This window comes from Mytilus edulis, chromosome 2, assembly GCF_963676685.1.
Source record: "Mytilus edulis chromosome 2, xbMytEdul2.2, whole genome shotgun sequence".
NCBI classification, from domain to species: domain Eukaryota; kingdom Metazoa; phylum Mollusca; class Bivalvia; order Mytilida; family Mytilidae; genus Mytilus; species Mytilus edulis.
This window is the reverse complement of record NC_092345.1, coordinates 3,393,095-3,416,383: the sequence shown is the minus strand read 5'-3', so window position 1 is coordinate 3,416,383 and position 23,289 is coordinate 3,393,095. Positions and strand designations below refer to the sequence as shown.

At 31.8% G+C, this 23,289-nt stretch overlaps 2 protein-coding genes across 8 annotated transcripts in view; both read right to left on the bottom strand.

Annotated features, from left to right (window-relative positions):
* Positions 1-1,643: 1,643 nt before the first annotated feature.
* LOC139511256 (uncharacterized) lies at positions 1,644-10,074 on the bottom strand. The gene is made up of 2 exons (XM_071297859.1): positions 9,822-10,074; positions 1,644-6,435 (listed from the first exon to the last, which is right to left on the bottom strand). The coding sequence occupies exon 2, from the start codon at positions 6,393-6,395 to the stop codon at positions 3,729-3,731; it is 2,667 nt and encodes an 888-aa protein (XP_071153960.1). The 5' UTR covers positions 6,396-6,435; positions 9,822-10,074; the 3' UTR covers positions 1,644-3,728.
* An 8,538-nt stretch (positions 10,075-18,612) lies between these two features.
* The window catches only part of LOC139510075 (protein transport protein Sec16A-like), a 32,053-nt gene continuing 27,376 nt past the window's right edge, over positions 18,613-23,289 (bottom strand). For all 7 annotated transcript variants that reach the window (XM_071296307.1, XM_071296311.1, XM_071296309.1 and 4 more), the window contains 4 exons: positions 22,800-22,880; positions 21,406-21,531; positions 20,610-20,713; positions 18,613-18,997 (listed from right to left, as the gene is read on the bottom strand). In XM_071296307.1, the coding sequence (XP_071152408.1) occupies positions 18,854-18,997; positions 20,610-20,713; positions 21,406-21,531; positions 22,800-22,880 (455 nt within the window). In that variant the 3' untranslated portion in view covers positions 18,613-18,853. The remainder of the gene's footprint in view (positions 18,998-20,609; positions 20,714-21,405; positions 21,532-22,799; positions 22,881-23,289) is intronic.

Sequence of the window (23,289 nt, the reverse complement as noted above, 5' to 3'; positions counted from 1 at the left end):
CAACTGGGATAGATGCGTTCAACGTAGTCCCCGAATTTTGAATAAGTTTGTTACAGAAAATCATGGCTATATAGCTGAAAGTAAAGTTAAAGGATATTGCTTACTTCTTTTATTTCTTCCTAAGAAGTTCCTGTGTGAAGTCAGCCTCATAAAAATAAAGGAACAATCAAGAAGAGGGGCACAATTGGTTCCCATGGGAATGTCAATAGTTTGATGAAAAACACGTCATGCAAACATAACAAATATGTTGTCAATCAAGAAATCAAGATATTTTTGTTTGAATCAGAGTGATTCTTTACAAAGTAGGATAATATACTTGCAATCAATTTGTCTTTTAGTTTGGAATGGGGAATACTTGTGTAAAGTGTAGAAAAGTCAAATGTTTTAATACTATTGCAAGATGAAAGAGTCTTAGAGTTGAAGACCTGTTGGTGACCTTCTGCTGTTGTTTGCTCTTTGGTCGGGTTGTTGTCTCTTTGGCACATTACCAATTTCCATTCTCAATTTTATTAGATTGTATGTACTTTAAAAGATCTTTTGACTGTTTAGTATCCACATTTGATTCACGCCACCTCTAGAATAGGCAGTTTCACAATAACTTTGAAGCCAGGTTTTGATTGCTGATAAAATAGATGTTAATAATTGAAAAAGAGGTTCCAGCAACATACTGTTGTTTGTGAGGACATTTATGTATTCTAGGTATCCAAAACAGTGATGGAAGATCCATTAAGTGATGATGTCAAAATCCTGGATTGTTATATAGTGTTCACCTTACTGCTCTATGATGCTTGTGTTCTCAAAGACAGAGATCAATTCAGTGACAAGAGGATTTTATTTGTGTTTTATGCTTTCTGTCAATAATTTACTTGGCAGTTAGTTGCATTTCAAATATTGAAATTCCATCAGAATTTATCCTTCATAATATGCCTCATGATGTCTTTTTAGAATATGTTGGATTTTTATCTCATTGACATATACATGGAGTTGTCTCATTGGCAATCATACCACATCTTCTTTTTTATGGATGAAAAATTTTGTTCTGCATTCTTTTGTTGTAATCTTTGTCCGGCCTTTTTATTTTTCACTCTATTCTGTCCTGACTTTTTTTCATAAATTGTCATCCTGCCTTTTTTTTGCACGGTGTCTCATCCTGCCCATTTTTTTAAAATCAAAACTCCATTCCTGCTTTTTATTTCAAATTTCATCATAGCCCCCTCCCCCTCCATAAAAATCAATTGGTAGCTCCCTTGGTAAACTATAGTTGCCTTTAATTACACTGTTGCCACAATGATAAAATAACACCAAGCCTAACCTTCGTCAACTTTTGTTTTTGAAAAAGATGCAATGATCATCATGTAAAATTGCTTTAAAAAGATCACATCCTGCATCCTGAAATGGATTGTCTTCCTCATATCAGTTTCAAATATCATGGGTTGATCAATTTGTCCCCATCCCCCACCACCACTGAATTCTAACCAAAGTTGGTTGCTATCATGTTTACTTGGTCAAAGAGTTTACCAGGAGTTCTAGGATTAGACTTCTATTCCCAAAACTAGATGGGTAACTCAGTTATTAGGAAAAAAAAATTAAAAATAGTCAAATGTTATTACGTTAGAGTAAATTTTTAAAAAAGAAAGCTCATCTGCATGATAATTTTTATTAATAGTGAATATAAATAACATTTGAACATTAGCTTGCAAACTTTTCTGTCTTTTTTAATTCATGCTATAGCAATAGATAATTTAAAACTACAAGTAATTGAACTAGGAATTATACTGACAGACTTTATTACACAACACTTTATTTGAGAAATAATATAATATTGAATATTTCACATTCATTTGTAACTAAAAAATCGTTTTTTTAATTTTGATTCATTTCTCTAACAATTTGAAAACTTTATATAATGATTTATCAGAGACTTCATGTATGGGAACACTTAAAATCTACTGTAATTTTTTTTCAGATTTTTGGGTATTTATGTAACAGAAATTAAATTGAAGTGTTGGTTAATTATAGTCGTTCAGTATAATTTATTCCATATATCCTTAAATTTGATTTATGTGTCACATAAATATAAACATGATTAAAAAATGAAGAAAATAACAATCATTTGAAATGTAAACATCTGTATAATATTTTATAATACTAGGAACTTTACAGACATATGTTAATACTATGTAATAAAATAGCTAACATAAATCACAAAAAAATACAGCTCATATTTAGGTATAGATACCAGGACTAAATTTAGTATATACGCCAGACACGCGTTAGGATGTACCTGTACATACATTCACAAAAATAATAATCATGTAAACTTAAAGAGAAATTCAACAAGGTACTAGAAAAATCTATTTTAGTCCGTGCACATCTAAGATGTCTTTAAAGTACATTGTGTATCTTTGTGTATAAAACATCCTGACATACAATGACATATAAGGGGGGGGGGGGGGGGGGAGAATATGATAGACAATGAATTCTAACACAGTTGATCTAGTCTCATCACTGACCTAGTTATAAATGTCATTCTTACAGATTCCAATAAAACCAATTAAGATGTCCCCATAACTTCATTTTGGTAGTCTCTCCATCAATGTAGATGACCTCGGAACTATTAAACCTATAGTTTCAGGACCAAAATCAAAAGCAGTGATGTTCCTAAAATGCAACAGCATTTCAATAAATGACATGATTGCAACCTGTCAATACTTGAAAACAACTTATCTTCAACAAATTTCAAAATGTATCAAATCAAAAAGTTAAAATATACTTTTTGCAAATTGTGGTCATCTTTTACCATTCAATCAATTTATATAATCTGATGTCTAAGGCCAAATATTAAAAACAACCATTGGCTGGCATCCATTATGACAATTATGACAATCAGTTCATCTATTAACCTTTAACCCAGGCTAGCAAACAAAGGACACAATACTTGACACTGTGCATGTTATACATGTTATACACAAATAAAATTTATAAACAGCCAATTAAATTATTCTTACAATTGTTCAGAAAAGTTCTGTGACTTGTATTAAATTATCAAAACAATTGTTCAGAAAAGTTCTGTGACTTGTATTAAATTATCAAAACAATTGTTCAGAAAAGTTCTGTGACTTGTATTAAATTATCAAAACAATTGTTCAGGAAAGTTCTGTGACTTGTATTAAATTATCAAAACAATTGTTCAGAAAAGTTCTGTGACTGGTATTAAATTATCAAAACAATTGTTCAGGAAAGTTCTGTGACTTGTATTAAATTATCAAAACAATTGTTCAGAAAAGTTCTGCGACTTGTATTAAATTATCAAAACAATTGTTCAGAAAAGTTCTGTGACTTGTATTAAATTATCAAAACAATTGTTCAGGAAAGTTCTGTGACCAATCAAATTATCAAAACAATTGTTCAGGAAAGTTCTGTGACCAATCAAATTATCCAAACAATTGTTCAGGAAAGTTCTGTGACCAATCAAATTATCCAAATACTTGTTCAGGAAAGTTCTGTGACCAATCAAATTATCAAAACAATTGTTCAGGAAAGTTCTGTGACCAATCAAATTATCCAAACAATTGTTCAGGAAAGTTCTGTGACCAATCAAATTATCCAAATACTTGTTCAGGAAAGTTCTGTGACCAATCAAATTATCAAAACAATTGTTCAGGAAAGTTCTGTGACCAATCAAATTATCAAAACAATTGTTCAGGAAAGTTCTGTGACCAATCAAATTATCCAAATACTTGTTCAGGAAAGTTCTGTGTAGTTGGCCTTCCATGTTTTTTATGCAACTCAACAAATTTAACGAGATGTGGCGGTAAATCTGAATGAAATGATAACCCTTTGTTTAGAATGGCATTTGATGCAAGGCACTGTAGTGTTTGGTGAGAAACTGGACACAGAGGTACTAATGATTGCTGAGAACTCTCAATGGCTGAACGCTTGCTAAAATCGGCACAATCTGGATGAGCTCCACCCTCCAAGAGAGTCTGCACAATTTCTACAGGTTTACCTATACCACTTTCTTCATTATTGTCCAACATTAAAAAGTAACAAAAATGAAGAGGCGTCATGCCCACGTCATCGAAAGCATTAGGATCTGCTCCGTATGTCAGCAGAAGTTTGATCATTTCCACAGATCCTGAGAATTCATAAATTAAGGGACTTTTGTCGTTGGGGGACATCAACATGTCGATTGTGTTATTTGATAACGAAGGTACTGTATAATGTAATAGAGATTGGCCATATAAGTTCCTTAGATCAGTTTTTATAACTTTCTTCATAAACTCGGAAAATCTTTGATATTCTTCAGCCGTCTTTTCTCGTCTCGCCATTCTCTTCATCATCACAAGCAATGACGCAAATTCTAGAAATTTCCTTTGACACCTTGGTGTGACACAACATTCCAGGAAAAAACATTTCCATATTGCCATTGAAAGGTCAAAGGTTAATTTTGAATGTAAACTGTCAATCAAAACAATGTCTATCAATGGTGATATGAAATTTTTCAAGGCATTCTTTTTGTCCCAACTGGCAATGACGGATAAATTGACTTCATTTGGTAGATGCTTCACAAAATATGGATAGCTGTAAGTCACCAGTGCTGCACATTCTAATATTTTACCTTTCGCATAAAGCTCATTTGCAAGAGATTCAAACGCACCCAATGTATTGAAATCTCCATATCCAATCATACGTTCATGAACTAAAGCATTTTTAATTAGAATCAGAGTATATGCTTCTATTGGTGTGGTATTGTCCTTGATATACTTTTCAACATGTGACATGAATGAGCAGACTTCTGTATTGATAGTTAAATCTGGCATTACTCCCGTTCGTACATGAGTGATGTAGCTTTGGGTCACTTCCTCTATTGTCTTTTGTGAGGTGTCTGTGAAAATCTTTGATATAACATGAGTCATATCCACAACATATGCTTGGAGAGGAACTGTGCGAGCTACCTCCTCCAAAGATATATCTTCTTCCCATTTCAATATGTTATTAGAGGAGAAGTAAGTTTTATTTCGTGTCTTACGGAGACATCGATGCTGTCTCAATTTGTTGGCAGCATTCCAACAAAGCACAGCATGTAGATAATACCTATGAGTTAGACAATATGTCCCTATCATCTCCAAACCATTGACCTTGGCATCAAAAGGAACTCCAGTCATCTGTAAACACTTCATGTAGTATGTTATATTCCCTGTGCAGGCTAAATAAACAAGTGGATGGACATACCTCGTACATGTATTGTCTGACTCTTCAGATAAACAAATATTGTTTGATTCTTTGCTGATAGTAAAAGACTCTAGCACAAAGTCCACATTGTTTTCTATGCTATTAGACTTTTCCCAGAATGGAACAACATGAAATTTCAGGAAGTTTGCTTCATTTATATCCTTGGCATTCTCGAAGTATGGATCAAAAAATTCTGACATGTGAAAACTTCGGTGAAGTATTTCATATCCAAGTACTGACATGCCATCTGCATTCCTAACGTTGTAAAAGTTAGGAATTTTATCAACTAAAAGTTGAAGTGACTCCTTGGTAACACCTAATGATCTATTAAAAACTGAGGTCAAGATGTAAAAAATCTGATCTTTTGTACATTTCTCTACTGCACCTTTATCAATGAGAAGTTTTACAATCTCAAATTTATGCGGCATTTTCAAGGTTAGTGTTTCTTTAAGATGGTCAATCTCATCCTGGTTTTCAAAATTCTCATTTGATTTATAGCCAAACGACTTAAATATTTCTTGAGGAAACAGCTGCAAGGAAAGCATCAACATATTGTAGTTTTCTGCAAAACTTATGTTAAAATCTGCATTACATTCAAGTAAATAGTGGACAATATCTTCATCACCATTGGCCACAGAACAAAGTAATGGTCTGCCATTATGATTTTCACCATTTACTTCTGCTTGACAGTGTTCTACAAAAAACTTGACCATGTTTAGATTTGTCAATTTACAAGCTAAAGTTAGTGGCTCATATACATTCTTTTTAACTTGCATTACTTCCTTTCTTTGTTCTATACTACATACACCTAAAACGGCTGCCAAATATTTCTCTGCATCGTGACAAATTATGTCAGACTTTTGTGTGGCTTTGATTAAATCAAATATTTTGTGCTTCAAAAATTGAAGTGTTTCTGGTTCAACACCATCTCCGTAATTGTATGTTTCTTCACAGTAACCATAGTAATCAAAATATATATCCAAGTTTTCTTCATTCTGGGGAAAATTATCGACAGGTTTGTCTACAAAACTTTCATTTTGATTATTTTCATTAAATTCAGTATCAATGCTGACTTTGGCTTTCTTTTTCCTATAGGTCGTCTTGTTGGAGGTTTCCTTTTTACATCTCCTTTTCCTTTTTGCACGTCTTGTGTTATCCATTTTATTCCAACTTGACTGTCAACACCAGCTTAACTTCATTCTGAAATGTAAATTAATAAATAAGTTGGTTATTAGTCAAATATTTTATATATATATATATCATAAAGTTTAGTCTGCAAACAAATCTTTTCCAACTACTAGCCCCAAGACCAATATTCCAGCACTTTCCTTATCTGTATAAACAAACTCTTACAAATACTTACTAATTTGAATAAAATGTTACTTGTCTGGAGCAGGTAGGTACTGTAGGTTGACCATGCCCATGATGCATGAGGGCAAATAATCTCCATGGAAATGAATTATGCTTTTAAAGTGATCCGATTCAAGCTCAAATATGAAAAATCTACCAAATATGCCGAAAAATGTCGCTTTTCAGATGGTTTTGGTCAAAAATGAAAGTGGCCGCATCCGTGTTCATCCTCAATCTTTATATACCATAATTATCATAAAATACAACTTACATTTCAATATTAAGGATGAACACGAATGAGGCCAATTTCATTTTACACGAAAACCGTCTAAAATTTGACTAAAATGCTAGAATTGTGAAGATTTTAGTAGTTTAGCATGACTTGATGGTGTTAGTACCCGATATTGTTGCGTTGTATTGTCAAAAACAGCCCATATTTATGTAGCAGAAGCATTCTTCTGTCCAATTATAAACTAAAAGTTTACATTTTAACAATTTTGTAAAACTGCTATATTTTGGGGCCAAAAAAGGGTCTTACTGGACCTACTCCTTTGGAAATATGTGTACATTGAGTAAGGCAGATAATTTTCTATCTAGCGAGGCTTATTCTCAGGATTTATAAACAGCGTCCTAACCAACTGAGACCAAGAAAATCTTATAATGTTTCCAGTTATACCTGTTAGTGTTAACTTTTATACAATGCTAATAATAAGGTTCATCATAACAAATGGACAAAATATGAGCACAACCCACTTATTACAGAAAAAAAAACCACTTTTAAGTTCACTGACGGTTGGACAAACGACTGTTGTTTAGTGATGACAAGTTGGTTAGGCTAACTAAATCTGATTGATTAAATAGAAATGTATTCTGTTTTATAAACTCTTTTTTAACAGTTAGAATGCAGAAAATCATAACTATTTTTATTGTTCAGCATGCTGATGTGTTCGTGTAACAGCCACTATGTTCCGTCAGTTACTTTGTTCCGGCGGAACTTTTCAACTAGTTGTTTTATTCCAAGTGCAGTCGAAAAGTTTTTGAAAAAAGTAACTAGTTGAAAAGTCCCAGAACAATGTAGCTAGTTGAATAGTTGAAAAAAAGGGACATGGAACTTTATTTTTGGGGAAATAATGAAAATGTATTTAAATTTTGATGTACTGAGGGGGAAGAACAAACTCCCCCAGCAAAGTTTTAGTTGTATTTCATAGCTCACATAAAACAGAATAAGTTGCATTATCATGCAAATTTAGTATTAATAGTTATATAGTTAGTTGTTTCCCCTTTGAAAGATCCTATATAATATTTTGCGCTTTTACTTTGCATCAATTCTCCAAATGGAACTTTGTGACTGGTTGATAAGTTCCATTGGAACTTTTGTGCTAGTCTGTTAGTTTCGGTTTTGACTAATTTGGCAAAAAGGAACTTTCTAACTAGTTGGTGTGTTCCCCTGAAACTTTTCAACTAGTCACTTTGTTTTGGTGGAACTTTAAACCAGCAGTCAGAGGACTTACTTAAATGATAGATTTTCTAAATCACTGATTCAAGTAACATTATTTCCATAAAGGTTGGAAGTAAGAGTTGTCTTTCTTTAATAATCCCCTATTTAAGTAGTACAAGTTAATCACAAGAAGAAGTGATTTAATTTTATTGTAGCTTTAAATATAGAATACTAGTGATCCAGGGACTTATTATGTTTCTAAAATTATCAGAACCAACATCTGTTTTGTCTAGCTAGGATGACCAGGTCATTTCAGGTGATGACCTAGTACTGAATCTAGGATAATGACATAAAAATCACTTCTTTAAGTATCATACCTCAATTTCCTTCCCAAGAGTCACTTCTTTAAGTATATTATTTAATAACCCCCACTAATTTTAACACCCCGTACAGTGAAATTTTTATTGCAAACAGTAGAATTTTATTACATAATCTAAAAGATGCAACCTTGAACTTTACAGGAAATATACTCGGATAACTTCCACTGCTGGGAAAAATCTGTTAAGTCTTATAGAAAGTATCAGTTCATTATGTAAAGCCATTATCATAGCATTTTTTCCAACTAAAATAGAATATTCAGCTAAATGAAAGAATCAAAGGCATAAACCTTCCTACTTAAAAGAAGCAAAAAGTTCATTTTTTTTTCAATTTTACTAACATGACTAATGAAAAGAAATTATTTAAACCTTTAGTGTTTAAAATTTTGTTCAAACTACAAAATCACAATTTGTGACAAAACTTTGAATTTGCTACTCAAATAAGTGATTTAAAAATCACTTATTTCAATAAGTCCCCTGACTGGCCAGAGGAAGATTGATTGATTGTTGGTTGCTTAATGTCCAGTGGCAAATATTTCATGCATATTCAGGACGAGAACAAGTTTACAATAAATACAATAGGTGGGTCTTGACATAAAAGAGGTCATAAGGGATGATGGTCGGGGAAATTTCGACTGCCGCTGGAAAATGAGGTAATATTGGATAGGAACAGAAATTTTGCTTAACAACAGGCCACCTGCGGGCCCTCAAAGAGTTGTTGTAAGGGTTCTTAACGTGGAAAGAGTGTGGCACTCTCTTTACACTACACATCGGATTTAACGTCCCCATTCTGACCGGAGGTGACTGCGAACTTGATACATCCCACACAGCCAAACAGACAACTTCGGCAAGCGTTTTACTGCTGGTCGGGAGAAAACCAAGTGACCATATTTCTATTCCCCAGTCACCCTTGGGGGTGGCCAGAGGAAGAACAATGTAACTAGTAATTAAGTTCCTCTGGAACTTTTCAGTTAGTTAGTTCTTTCCAATGTCGAAACAAAAGGGCATTTACATTCGCACATATGTGTTGGCATATAGAGACTACACTCCTAGACAGTATCAATGCAAAATTTTCAGATGTACAATGTATGTTTATTTTTTTACACCTTCTGTAGAAACGGAAAATAAGCCCAGCATAATTCAGAAAAGATTTTATCTTTCTGAAACACAAAATGCATATTATATAAGAAGTGGATGCCAGGCCTTTAAACTTTCAAATCTACACAGGTAACTACTCAGAGTAGTATTTGATTGTGTAAATACGGCCATATTTGTAATGTTTGTCCATTTGTTATGATGAACCAAAGTACTCTCTCATTTATCAGTTTTATTGTTTTTAATTTAACAAGTATGCATTCATATATTTGTTTATATGATCAGATCATTTTGTAATTGATTCATTTTCTCAATACTAGACGTACAGCTTCAAATTAAACACATCATTTTCTTTTGTTGTTCTTTTTGCTTCCCTCTACGGGCGCAGCCATCTTTGAATCTCAAAAGAAATCTGACCGTCCCGTACCTGTCTCTCTTTTTATGAAACATTTACGCCTAAAAAGGTTATTCTGAATTAATGTATTACGATACTGGTCGTTAATTTCGTTAGTCATTTAAAACAGTGCATTTAACTCAGTTTAACGAAACAAGCAGACTACAACTCATTTAAAGTCTGATCAGGAATAATGTGAACTCGCCCCTTCATCAAATCGCCCCATACCTAATCGTACCACTTTTTCGCCAACTCGCCCCACCATCATACCACATCTTCTTTTTTATATTAACATCAGGACGTAGATAACATTGATAAAGTACAAAGGAAGGCTCCCACCCGTTTTATTCGTAACAAATACAGAAACATCTCAAGCTTCGGTAACACGTTACAACAATTTGAAAGGCGCAGAGATACAGAAAAAAAAGATTCAAGATCATTAAATTTGGGTAATGCTATATAAAATAGAACACTAAAAAGGATGCAAAAATTAATAAATAATAAAATAATTCCAAAAAAAATAAGACAAACAAGACTCAGCTTTAAAATTCCGTCATTCAAAACACAGGAGAGAAAAAGATTTTTTTCAATAAAGAACTATATTACTGATTCATGCTGACTTAACCCCTCTATTATCAGACTTTTCACTAATTCATGCTGAGTTTACCCTTCTGATATTAGACTACTAAATGATTCAAACTGAGTTCATCCTCTGAAATCAGACTTCTATAAACTGATTCTTACCGAGTTCCCACCTTACCATACTGAGGTTACTTTTCTGATATCAGACATCTTACCGCTGATTCATGGTGAGTTTAACCCTCTGAAATCAGACTTTTTATTGATTCATGCTGAGTTTACTCCCTCTGAACTCAAGACTTCTAACTGATTCATGCCGAGTTTCACCCTTAGCATGGAGGTCTCCCTTCTGATATCAGACCTACTGATTCATCCAGAGTTTACACCTCTGAATCAGACTTCTAACTGATTCATGCCGAGTTTATCCTTCTGAAATCAGATTTTTTTCCTGATTCATACCGAGTTTAATCTTCTAAAATCAGACTTCTTACTGATTCATGGTGAGTTTAATCTTCTAAAATCAGACTTCTTACTGATTCATGGTGAGTTAAATCTTCTGAAATCAGACTTCTTACTGATTCATGGTGAGTTAAATCTTCTGAAATCAGAATTCTTACTGATTCATGGTGAGTTAAATCTTCTGAAATCGGACTTTTTACTGATTCATACTGAGTTTACCCCTCTGATATTAGACTTCACTGCTTCTTTCTGATTCATGCCGAGTTAACACGTCTGAAATCAGACCTATTTTTTACTGATTCATGCTAGTTTACCAGTCTAAAATCGGTAATTTACTGATAAATGCCGAGTTTACCCCATCGCATACAGAAATTACCACTCTGAAATCAGACTTTTTACTGATTCATATTGATTTTACTCCCAAACATGTTGAGATCACTCCTCTGAAATTATACTTCTTACTGAATCTTGGTGAGTTTACACATCTGAAATCAGACTTTTCACTGATGCAAACTGAGTTGACCCCTTAGAATTCTGACTTCTTGCTGATTCATGCCGAATTAACCATTCAGCATTTTGAGTTAACCCCCCTCAAAAATCAGATTTTTTTCTGATTCATAGTGTTTACACATCTGAAATCATACTTTTCACTGACGCAGGCTGAATTACACCATTTGAAATCCTACTTTATACTGATTCATGCCGAATTAACTCCTCTGAAATTATACTTCTTACTGATTCATGCCGAGTTGACTCCTCTGAAATCAGACTTTCTGCTGATTTATGCTGAGTTTACCCTTCAGAATGCCGAATTGATTCCTCTGAAATCAGACTTCTTACCGATTCATGCTGAGTTTACCCCTCTGAAATTTATTTATTTACTGATATATGCCGAGGTTACTTCTCTGAAATTAAGACTTCTATCTGATTCATGGGGATTTAACACATCTAAAATCAGACTTTTGAATGAAATATAACTTCTTATTGGTTCATGACGAGTTTACCGCTCAGTATGTTGAGTTTACCCCCTCATAAATCAGACTTTTTATTGACGATTTACCCCTCTGAAATCAGATTTTTTTACTTATTCATGCCGAATTCACTCCTCTGTAATCATACTTCTTACTGATTCATGGTGAATTTACCCCTCTGTTATCATACTTCTTACTGATTCATGCCGAATTCACTCCTCTGTAATCATACTTGTTACTGATTCATGCCGAATTCACTCCTCTGTAATAATACATCTTACTGATTCCTGCCGAGTGCACTCCTCTGTAATCATACTTCTTACTAATTCATGCCGAATTCACTCCTCTGTAATCATACTTCTTACTGATTCATGGTGAATTTACCCCTCTGTTATCAGACTTTTTACTGATTCCTGCCGAGTTCACTCCTCTGTAATCATACTTCTTACTGATTCATGCCGAATTCACTCCTCTGTAATCATACTTCTTACTGATTCAAGCCGAATTCACTCCTCTGTAATCATACTTCTTACTGATTCATGGTGAATTTACCCCTCTGTTATCAGGCTTTTTACTGATTCCTGCCGAGTTCACTCCTCTGTAATCATACTTCTTACTGATTCATGCCGAATTCACTCCTCTGTAATCATACTTCTTACTGATTCATGCCGAATTCACTCCTCTGTAATCATACTTCTTACTGATTCATGGTGAATTTACCCCTCTGTTATCAGACTTTTTACTGATTAATGCCGAGTTCACTCCTCTGTAATCATACTTCTTACTAATTCATGCCGAGTTCACTCCTCTGTAATCATACTTCTTACTGATTCATGCCGAATTCACTCCTCTGTAATCCTACTTCTTACTGATTCATGGTGAATTTACCCCTCTGTTATACTTCTTACTGATTCATGCCGAATTCACTCCTCTGTAATCATACTTCTTACTGATACATGCCGAATTCACTCCTCTGTAATCATACTTCTTACTGATTCATGGTGAATTTACCCCTCTGTTATCAGACTTTTTACTAATTCCTGCCGAGTTCACTCCTCTGTAATCATACTTCTTACTAATTCATATGCCGAGTTCACTCCTCTGTTATCATACTTCTTACTGATTCATGCCGAATTCCCTCCTCTGTAATCATACTTCTTACTGATTCATGGTGAATTCCCTCCTCTGTAATCATACTTCTTACTGATTCATGGTGAATTCCCTCCTCTGTAATCATACTTCTTACTGATTCATGGTGAATTCCCTCCTCTGTAATCATACTTCATACACCCCTCTGAAATCAGAATTCTTACTTATTCATGCCGAGTTTACCCCTCTGAAATCAGAATTCTTACTTATTCATGCCGAGTTTACCCCTCTGAAATCAGAATTCTTACTTATTCATGCCGAGATGACTCATAGGAAATCAGACTTCTTATTGATCCATGCTGAGTTTACTCCTCTGAAATCAGACTTTTTACTGATTCATGCTGAGTTTACCCCTCTGACATCAGACTTTTTCATGTTTCATGCTGTCAACTGATCTGACATCAATTTTTATAGGTGTTGGTACATCAAATATTTATTTTCAGCGCAGTCTTATTTTGTAGCATTGGAATTTAAAAGTTCTAGGTCGTTTCCCTTTACTGTCATTTTTCAATGGGGTTACTGTACTTTGCTATGATTTCAGATAAGTTAATTCCCCTAGCTGAGAAAATAGATTTAATAAATTTTTCACCAACTTTAAAAGAAGAATTTTGCATAGTTGCAACTCAATTACTAGTATCCTAACTGTCAATAAACCTTATAATAACTGTCATACAAGTGAGTGGTTTATCTAGCTATAAACACAGGGTTAACACACCATTTTCTTCTGGAAATTCTTGTACCAAGTCAGGAATATGACAGTTTTTTATCATTCATTCTGTTAGTTGATAACATTTGATTTGGACAGTCTTTATGGACTTCCCTAAGGAGCCTGTAATTCAGTCGTTGTCATTTGTTTAATGTGTTACATATTTGTTTTTTGTACATAAACAAGGCTGTTAGTTTTCTCGTTTGACCTGTTTTACATTGTCATTTCGGAGCCTTTTATAGCGGACTATGCGATATGGGCTTTGCTCATTTTTGAAGGCTGTATGGTGACCTATAGTTGTTAATTTTTGTGTCATTTTCTGTCTCTTGTAGAGAGTTGTCTCATTGGCAATCATACCACATCGTCTTTTTTTATATTCCTCCTTTTTGAATTTACCTTTGATTTCAGTATCATTGTTAAAATTTTATTTTATAAATAGAGTTATTTTCTATTTAGGGTCTGCGAATCAAAAGCTTTATTGGTAGCCTTTAACAGACAAGCAAGCCATTATTCCAAACCAGCTTAAAACTTGTAATCATCCTAGTTGTCTTGTCTCAAGGGATACATATATATGTATCAATTCCTGACAATTATTTTTATCAAGAGAATTATGTGACTTATGATGAAAGGGAATTGTCTAATTAGAACAACAAAATTCAATTTTCATATTTTTATTTCTCTTACCAGTGGCTCTGACATATATATTACATTTATTTACTAACAATTAACTTCATAAAACATATCATCAAATAATCTGTTTAGTTATTTTCACTGTAATCACACACTTGCACTGAATCCTCAATTCACATTTTGGTATTGTCCTTTTCGAATGATAAAAATTGATTATTCAACTCTTCCTTTAATTTCTGGTTAATCCATTTGGCTAAAATACTTTCTTTCATTCATATTTATTTGCAATAGGTAACTGATCTTAGCTTGCATACAAACTTCACAGCTTTTTTACATGTCAGTGTAAATATATTTAGTTTGTACGTTACTTTTTGTAAAAAAAATCTTGTATGTATTTATACCGGAGATTTATTATAATTCAGATAACAATTTTTGTGGACTTGGTAGTTTACGGTAAACCAACGATATTATGTTTTAAGAAGTAAAAATTTTCTGTAGGTTTTTTCTATGCAGACTGTGGCAAAACCAGGAAATCAAATATCCACAATAATTTTAATCTCAATCCACGAAAATATGTATCCATAAAATAAATACATCCACAGTAGTTGACTTTGAATTGAGCTTATACCAAAATGTGAACAGCTGTTCAATTATAAACAGAGTGTAGCTGTGAAAGAGATCAACAAAGACTAAATTAAACACATATCAATTATACATCACTCACAAGCACCTGTTTTATAGAAATCTGCAAATTCTTAAATATCACACTACATTGCTTACACTCAAGGGAATTCTAAGATTTCCACAGAACAAGTTAGGATATATATGTTTTAAGTACTGTACAGACCACTTCAATGTAGACAATTATAAACACATAACAATTTCCTCTAACAAACTGCAGATGTTGTCAAGTATCAAAACTTTGAAGACAACATAAAGTATAAGAAACTCTAGGACCATGGAAATGAAAGACTCTATAAAAAGCATTTTCATTTGAAACAAAACTACAGGAAAGATGTATAGATTTAGATTTTAGTGATTTGAAATCTTTTATAAAAGGTTTAAGGCATTATTTCTGTATTTTTTGAATTTTTTGCTTAGACCTGCCAATATACACCACTACTATTCCTTAAACATTATGTGTTAATTAAAACATGAATAAAATATATATGATAATAATGATACATCTAAATGCTTGAGACTTGAATGATGATGATCATAGAATGAAATATTGCAAAATAAAAATGTTTATGTGTATACTAATTTTATATGATTTCAATCAAATTAATGTGAAATGTACTTTTTTTCATTTTCACAAATCACTCTGACTTCATATCATTTAAAACGTGTCTTGCTTATTTAGAAAAATAGCAGAAAACTAGTCAAATGAAATGTGGAAATATTAAAAACATTTAAAACAACAGTTTTTGGTTCCAAATAAATACTAATTTAAATAATTCTCTAAAACTGTCATTTTTCCAAAATCATTTTTTGGATACAACAATTGTAATTTGTATATATATAATACCCACTGAAACAATCTTTGCAATAATACTTTAAATCGTCTATTTAACAACATCATATGTATGATAAAATAAATCAACACAATTTTAATGACACAAATAAAATAAATTAAGCACTTACAATCATCGCTAACTGAACATGTACAGCAAAAATATGAGTATATACACTATTCTGAAATGTCATAATATTTTCTATTATGTATAAAAACATTCTATGTAATAAGTCGCCCAAAATCACATAAACAATTATCACATATCAAACTATGCACTTAATGAATATTTATAACTGAGCACAAGCTAGAATTATATAAATAAAGGAGAAACACACAATTTACTCAATGTATGACATGGTCACTCCCTTTTTTTAAGAAACCCATCATTTTGTCTTCTAAAGAATGTGACAACTTAAAGTGAATTGCAATTATTTTCACCAAAAAATAACAAGAAAAATACTCAAAAGTCATTCCATTTTAGTATGACATATTTTAATCATGGTTTTTTTTTGGTGAAAAGAGCAGCAGATTATTCAAATTCTTGAAAGTTTATCAAACTATAATAACACTGACACTGTAAACCAACTTATTTACACGGATACTTTATTTCGCATTTGATCCTTTCTATTCCACTTGGCAGCTTTTTAATTTCCAATTTTCTAATTTACTTGGTGTGGAAAAGACTTTTTACATATTCGCTGCAATTCGTTTACATGTTATTTTACTACTCGTGAAAATGATTTGCTTGCAAAAATAATTTGGTTTACAGTTGAATATATTAATTCCTTAATAAATATCAAAGACCTTATAAAAAAAGAAAAAGTTTTTACATTAAAACAAATATTTTGTAAACCACTGATTTACAGAAATTACAACATTTAAAGTTCATGCACAAGTAAAAGAGAAAATCTATCTTTAATATCTAGGAAAATAATATTTGGCATCTTAAATTTCTATACATTTGAAAGACTTACATAACAAATTCATAAAACAACAGTACAAAAGACAGTAGAAATAATATATTATTCTGTGAAAGGCATTTACAATGTACTATAGAATAACATAGATATATACACAGATACAACAAAGATTTTGTCAGTAGTTTGTAACGAAACTGCTAGCACATACTAATTTGTGTTTCCAAGAAGGAGTTAGAATTTTCCCTTCAACTAATAAAAAAAATTAATTTAAAACTTGCAAAAGAACCCAACTTCTTGCCAAAGTATAACATCTTCCTATTTTTCTAGTGCTGATCATTGATTTAAGGGTTAACAATGAACTGCTAACTGTTTACTTTTTCTAGTGCTGATCATTGATTTAAGGGTTAACAATGAACTGCTAACTGTTTACTTTTTCTAGTGCTGATCATTGATTTAAGGGTTAACAATGAACTGCTAACTGTTTACTTTTTCTAGTGCTGATCATTGATTTAAGGGTTAACAATGAACTGCTAACTGTTTACTTTTTCTCATTAAATATCTAATTTTCATGCAGTTTTGATTAAAAATGATTATTATAAAGCTGCCCAAAGAAGAGACCCTTTCAACCAAGTCTCATCTTGCATTTTCTGGTTCAAAATATACAATTCACTACAAACTTTTAAACTGCTCTGTCGTAATTTCTTATTATTTCTTCCCTTTATTTACCACATAACAGTTTATCATAGTGAAAGGTGAGAACTCAATCTATTTGAAAATTTATAAATTGAGATAAAAGATGTATATTTAGGAAAGAAAACATAATATCTTTAATAATATTATTGGAACTTCTTTCTGAATCACAAATGGGTTTAAATAATTTATATGAAATAATCACTAATGTATCAGATTTGCCACTATCTGATCATAGTAAAATAAAACATTTGATTAGTGAACAATTGCACAAATATTTCCAAGGATATACAAAATATAAACAGACATGTGAAATAGAGAATAACTAGTGAAGGACATCACACAAGAACTTCACACAACAATGACGACATACACAGGAATGTTATAGGTTTATTCTGGACAAGGACATATCAAAGTCAATTGTGCCTCCATGAGTTCTAAAATAAAATTATGATATGGCACTTTATAGATGTTTAAATTTAGTTTTGGTTTAAAGGGATGTGTAAAGACTTGTGTAGATTATTTAGCCATTAATATGCAATTCTAATAAATCTCTCAAAACAAAAATCATCTGGTCTAAATATTTTGTTGGGATTAATCAGATTATAAAATATTCACTGCATGTAATGATATCAGATGTATATTATATACACAGTGCTAAAGTTAATAAAGTAGGTCACAGATCAGATGTAAATTATATACACAGCGCTCATGTTAATAAAGTAGGTCACAGATCAGATGTATATTATATACACAGTGCTAATGTTAATAAAGTAGGTCACAGATCAGATGTAAATTATATACACAGTGCTCATGTTAATAAAGTAGGTCACAGTGACATGAACATTTGTTTGATGCAATGATCTAGTGTATGAGTTTATGTTATTCATGGTTCTACCAAGACAGAACACAAATGTTCTACAAATCTACAACTACAGTTCCGTAATTCCCAATGATCATTCAAAATATATATCAACTGTTTAAAATAAAATATGTAGATGGATTCTATTTATAAATGGTTTCCCTCAATACCATCAATGAATGACAAATTGTATGTGGTGACACAAAACATTGTTTGTACTTTAAACTATTGCCTTTATATATTTGTATTCAGTCTTACTTCACATTCTTACAGAAGTTCTTACTCCCGAGATCAATACAATTATACTCTGCCACTTATAACATTAACAATAAACACTGCAATATGTTCCAGTAGCGATTTGAATGAATGATGTTAATAATTCAATGTTGACAGACTAGTCCTTGAAATGGCAGATCAAGGTCAACTGAGCACTTTTCATCAATAATATGGCATAGCATATAAAAAGACTAGAAAGGACTTGATCATGACTTTGGGTACAATCTTTGTTGATTATATCGTTTTAAACCAGGTTTTGTTGCTGAGGATGAAGATATTTGTGATGGATTGAATAACATAGGCATGGAAGGTGGTCCTGACGATGGAGGAGGCATCTCTGTTGATTCAGTCTGAAATTAGAAAACAATCCTTAAGTAGGTTTTTTAAAAATTCATTTCTCTTGTATAACTCTTAAAACTTACATAGAAATTCTAAAATTGTTGCCTCAATATAACATCGATAGTTTTTCTTTGTAAATAAACTCATCACAGACATATAATATATGTTATCATATACTTAGACTAAATAACATATGATTTTTACCGTATGATAATAGCATTAAATTTAAGTATTTTCCATATTTTTCGAATTGGTGCTTAGCGGGCTGATATGAAAAGTTTATCACATGCTTCGATTGTTATCACATGGCATTCCGGTGATACTCGGCAAATTCCGGAAATTACACCTCAATGCTACGTTTTCAGTGAAAAACATTACAAAGTAGTGTACAAAACAATTATTTGAATACTGGAAAGTGTATTGTATTTGTATAAAATAATTAAATTAAATTAAAAAAAAAAAAAAAAATTAAATAAATGCATTTTTTAAGTTTGTCTGAAACATAATTTAGAAAGTTACTTTTAAAAAGTTGACTTTTCCAAACAATGTTCATTATGTATATTGTTGAATTATTTTTTTTTTGTCGATTCGTCCATATTAAAATGTGTTTTTTTTTCTCTGTTGAGGCATATGATAGAAAGATTTCATATTGAATGCATCAAATTTGGGGTCTGACGTCCGTGAACTTTTTACTCTTTCAACTTCTTTTCGGGAACCACGTAAAAGGATCAATATATGAATCTATTATTTTTCTCTACTGTTGAAGCATATGATAAAAAGATCATAACATGTCATTTTTCATATCGCATGTTTTATCAGCCCTCGGTCAATATCAGCCCTCGAGCCATGCGGCTCTTGGGCTGATATTGCACCTAGGGCTGATAATACATGCGATATGAAAAATGCCATGTAATAATCTGATATTATCTGCACTTCATAGATTATGTGTTTTTCCTGACTTCAACCCAGGGTTTTTAATGTAAACTATTAAATTTAACATCTGTCAATTTTTGTTTTAAATTTTATATATGTCGTGTACATTTTATTATTTTGTACAGGTTAATTCCTGTACAAAAACTTTGTAAGAGTTATTACTTGTATGATGCCATCATACAAGTTATTACTTGTTCAAATATAATTGTACGAGTAATTACCTGTACAGTTTTTTTTGAGAAAAAGATTATAACTTGACACTTTGAGCATATTGGGTTGAACAACCAGGTGCCACTAAAATACAGACTACTGGTGCAAAGTCACAAAGTCATTGAAAGGAATAACTAAAATGAAACTCTTCTTCCAATTATTTTGATTTATTATTTTTTCAATGGAGGGAAATTTTCAATTGTTCTCTGACAGTTGGGTTTTAATTATAATTATTTATTTACTTGTTTTTTTTTTGTTTTTTTTTATGGAATTGCACAATTCTTAATCATTCAGACCAGTGTCAATTGTTCTCGTGTGTTCATGAAATCATTATACTCTTCATGTCAGCATTCTATATTTTTTTATGTTCCTAAAGAAGGTAAATTCATTTTCAAAATTACTTTTACTTTCAGTTTTGCAACATGCGATCTGATAGAATAAATAACAATGAAACACAATTATAGTAAATGTAGTTAATACCTCTCCTGTATGAATTCTTTGGTCACTAGGCATGCTAGGGGGGTCATTAGGTTGAGCAAGATTGACTTCTGGTTGACTAGAAACTGGGGTGTCTTTACTATGACCTATACAAATTGAATGATGTTTTAATAATACATAAACACATATAAAAAGAGAAATAATTTCCTTTGGCACAGGGATTTTTGTGTAATCAATTACTCTTATTCTTATGTAATCAATTACAATTGCTCATATAAATACAATCAATTTCTTTATAAAAAGAAAATCACATTTCTTTTCCATACCCATAAAAAAAAATGTTGAACACCATTCTGCTTCTCAACATGTTTAAAACACAGATACTGTTTAAAAGGTTTATTATCAAATTGTTGTTTATTGAATTTCCTTTTCTTATTTCGTTAATTTACTTCAGTAGCAATGTGCATTATACTATACATACAAGTATACATCCTATTATCAATGGAAAGTTGTTTTGAAGGACTAAACAAAAACAGGTGCAGCATTTGTAACAAATTTATACTTTTCGTCAAACTATATACATTAAATAGAAGATCTTACTCGCTTTATAAGAATATTTTTTTTCTTGTTTTCAAAATAATCAGTACAGTTTAAGATCTTACAATTTGGACGTGTGAGGATGAATATCCCTTAAGTATCTGCCACCTCTCTCTTACATCATTTTTATTACATATATATGAGCCTCAACACTGGTTTACGTATAATAAAATAATTTCTAATGTCTTACTTGGGCTAAATATTGCAGGTAAAATAATTAGATTAATTTCTAAGATCTTACTTGGGCTAAATATTGCAGGTGATGATGCTGATGTAGGCATCACATTAAATATATTGGATGGTACTGATGCTGTTCCTCCTGTTGAAGATTTAGGGTTCATCACATCAACGTACTGGGTTCTCGCACCTGAAAATACAAATAAAAAATATTATGATACCATGTATATCTAAATCTTAATAATCCATCATGTGTTTCTTGAAAAGATTTCAGAACTACAGAAACTGTAAGATAATAGGAAATACTAGAGTTACTAATTACATTATTAAATACACTTTTAATACACATAAAACAATTATAAATAAATAAATCCAGTTATTTATATACCAACTCTCTTATAATTGTTATAGAAAGAGTTACTGTTACTCTTAAACAGAACTAATTGGTAAAGTAACAAACCACATTTGAAAAAGTAAATTGATAGAATATAGTAGTATTAAGGGGACAAGTGTGTTGTAACTTAAATATTTGTTTTATCTAGTTCTTAACACACAAACAACTACCAGATATACACATATAAACCATTACCCACTACATATACACAAAACCCAACTACACAACTGATATAACAACCTTTTAACATGTGTATTCAATGCCTGTAGAACTAAACAAGGCAGCGTCGTTAGTGGTTTGCTTCCCACATCTGCACCACTGTTGCATGTAATTGCTGATATTTTGGTAGATAATATCATGTTTAATGATATTGGTAAAATTTTATTGTTTATTCGTCTGATTTGATTGCCCTTTAAAAGAAGAGGACTGCCAAAAACTAAATTGAAAAAACTTATCGTATACAACAGAACATCAATATTAAGCAAACATATGTTTCTCCTTAATCATTTTGAAAAAACACCAATATAAAAAGGTTAGCATTCAATGTATGAAAAGTGGCAACATGGGTGTGCTATACATAACTGTCCCCTTAACCAAACATGCATAAATTTATCTAAACAACAAACCAATAGAATCTAAAAAGAAAGATGTCATTTCTTGTTAGTGCTATTTTTAACTGCACCTGACTTTAGACATTTTCAGTATCTCAAAATATTTGTTAGTAAAAAGCTTCACAAATTAATATTTCTTGACCAATAAATACAAAATTTAAGTTTAATAATTTTAAAAAAAATAAACACTGAAAACTATAAATAAAAGTCTTAAAAATTGTATATGGATAAAACTGAAAAGAAAAATTATGTATCTGTAGTTTTGATTAAAGAATAAAAACATAAAAAATTTGGTCACATTGAATAACCCTATACTATAAATTATGGTTAAAATATGGTTTTAGGTCTCTTAAGATTGATGTTTTAAATGTATGTGTATCAGAAATCAACAATTTGTGAGTTCAATATGTATTTCTATAAAAATATGTTCTCAATACATAAACCATATCATACCTCTGCCTCTTTGTCTGCCATATCTATTCCCCGCTGGGGGCCCCAGGGCAGGGGTTGGTGCTGAAGAGGATGGCATTGGCGCTGAAAAAAAAGAAAACATGTTAAAAAAATTATTTTACTTTGGTAGTTTAGATTTATGAATTCCTAACCTTTGAACTAGGTAAATAACATAAGTTAATAAATGTCGGACACCATGATTTCATATCAACATAACATAATTTTAGTTTTATTTGTGGATGTATTGATGCTATCTTTTTTCAATTATTTTTAAGAAAGGGTAGCAGTTGCATTATGATGTTAGTGCTGTACCTGCTGTGGAAGACAAGTCCATGTCTTTTGGAGGGGGAGGAGGTTGTTTATTATATAAATACTGTACCTGCTGAGGAAGACAAGTCCATGTCTTTAGGAGGGGGAGGAGGTTGTTTATTATATAAATTATATAAATACTGTACCTGCAGAGGAAGACAAGTCCATGTCTTTTGGAGGGGGA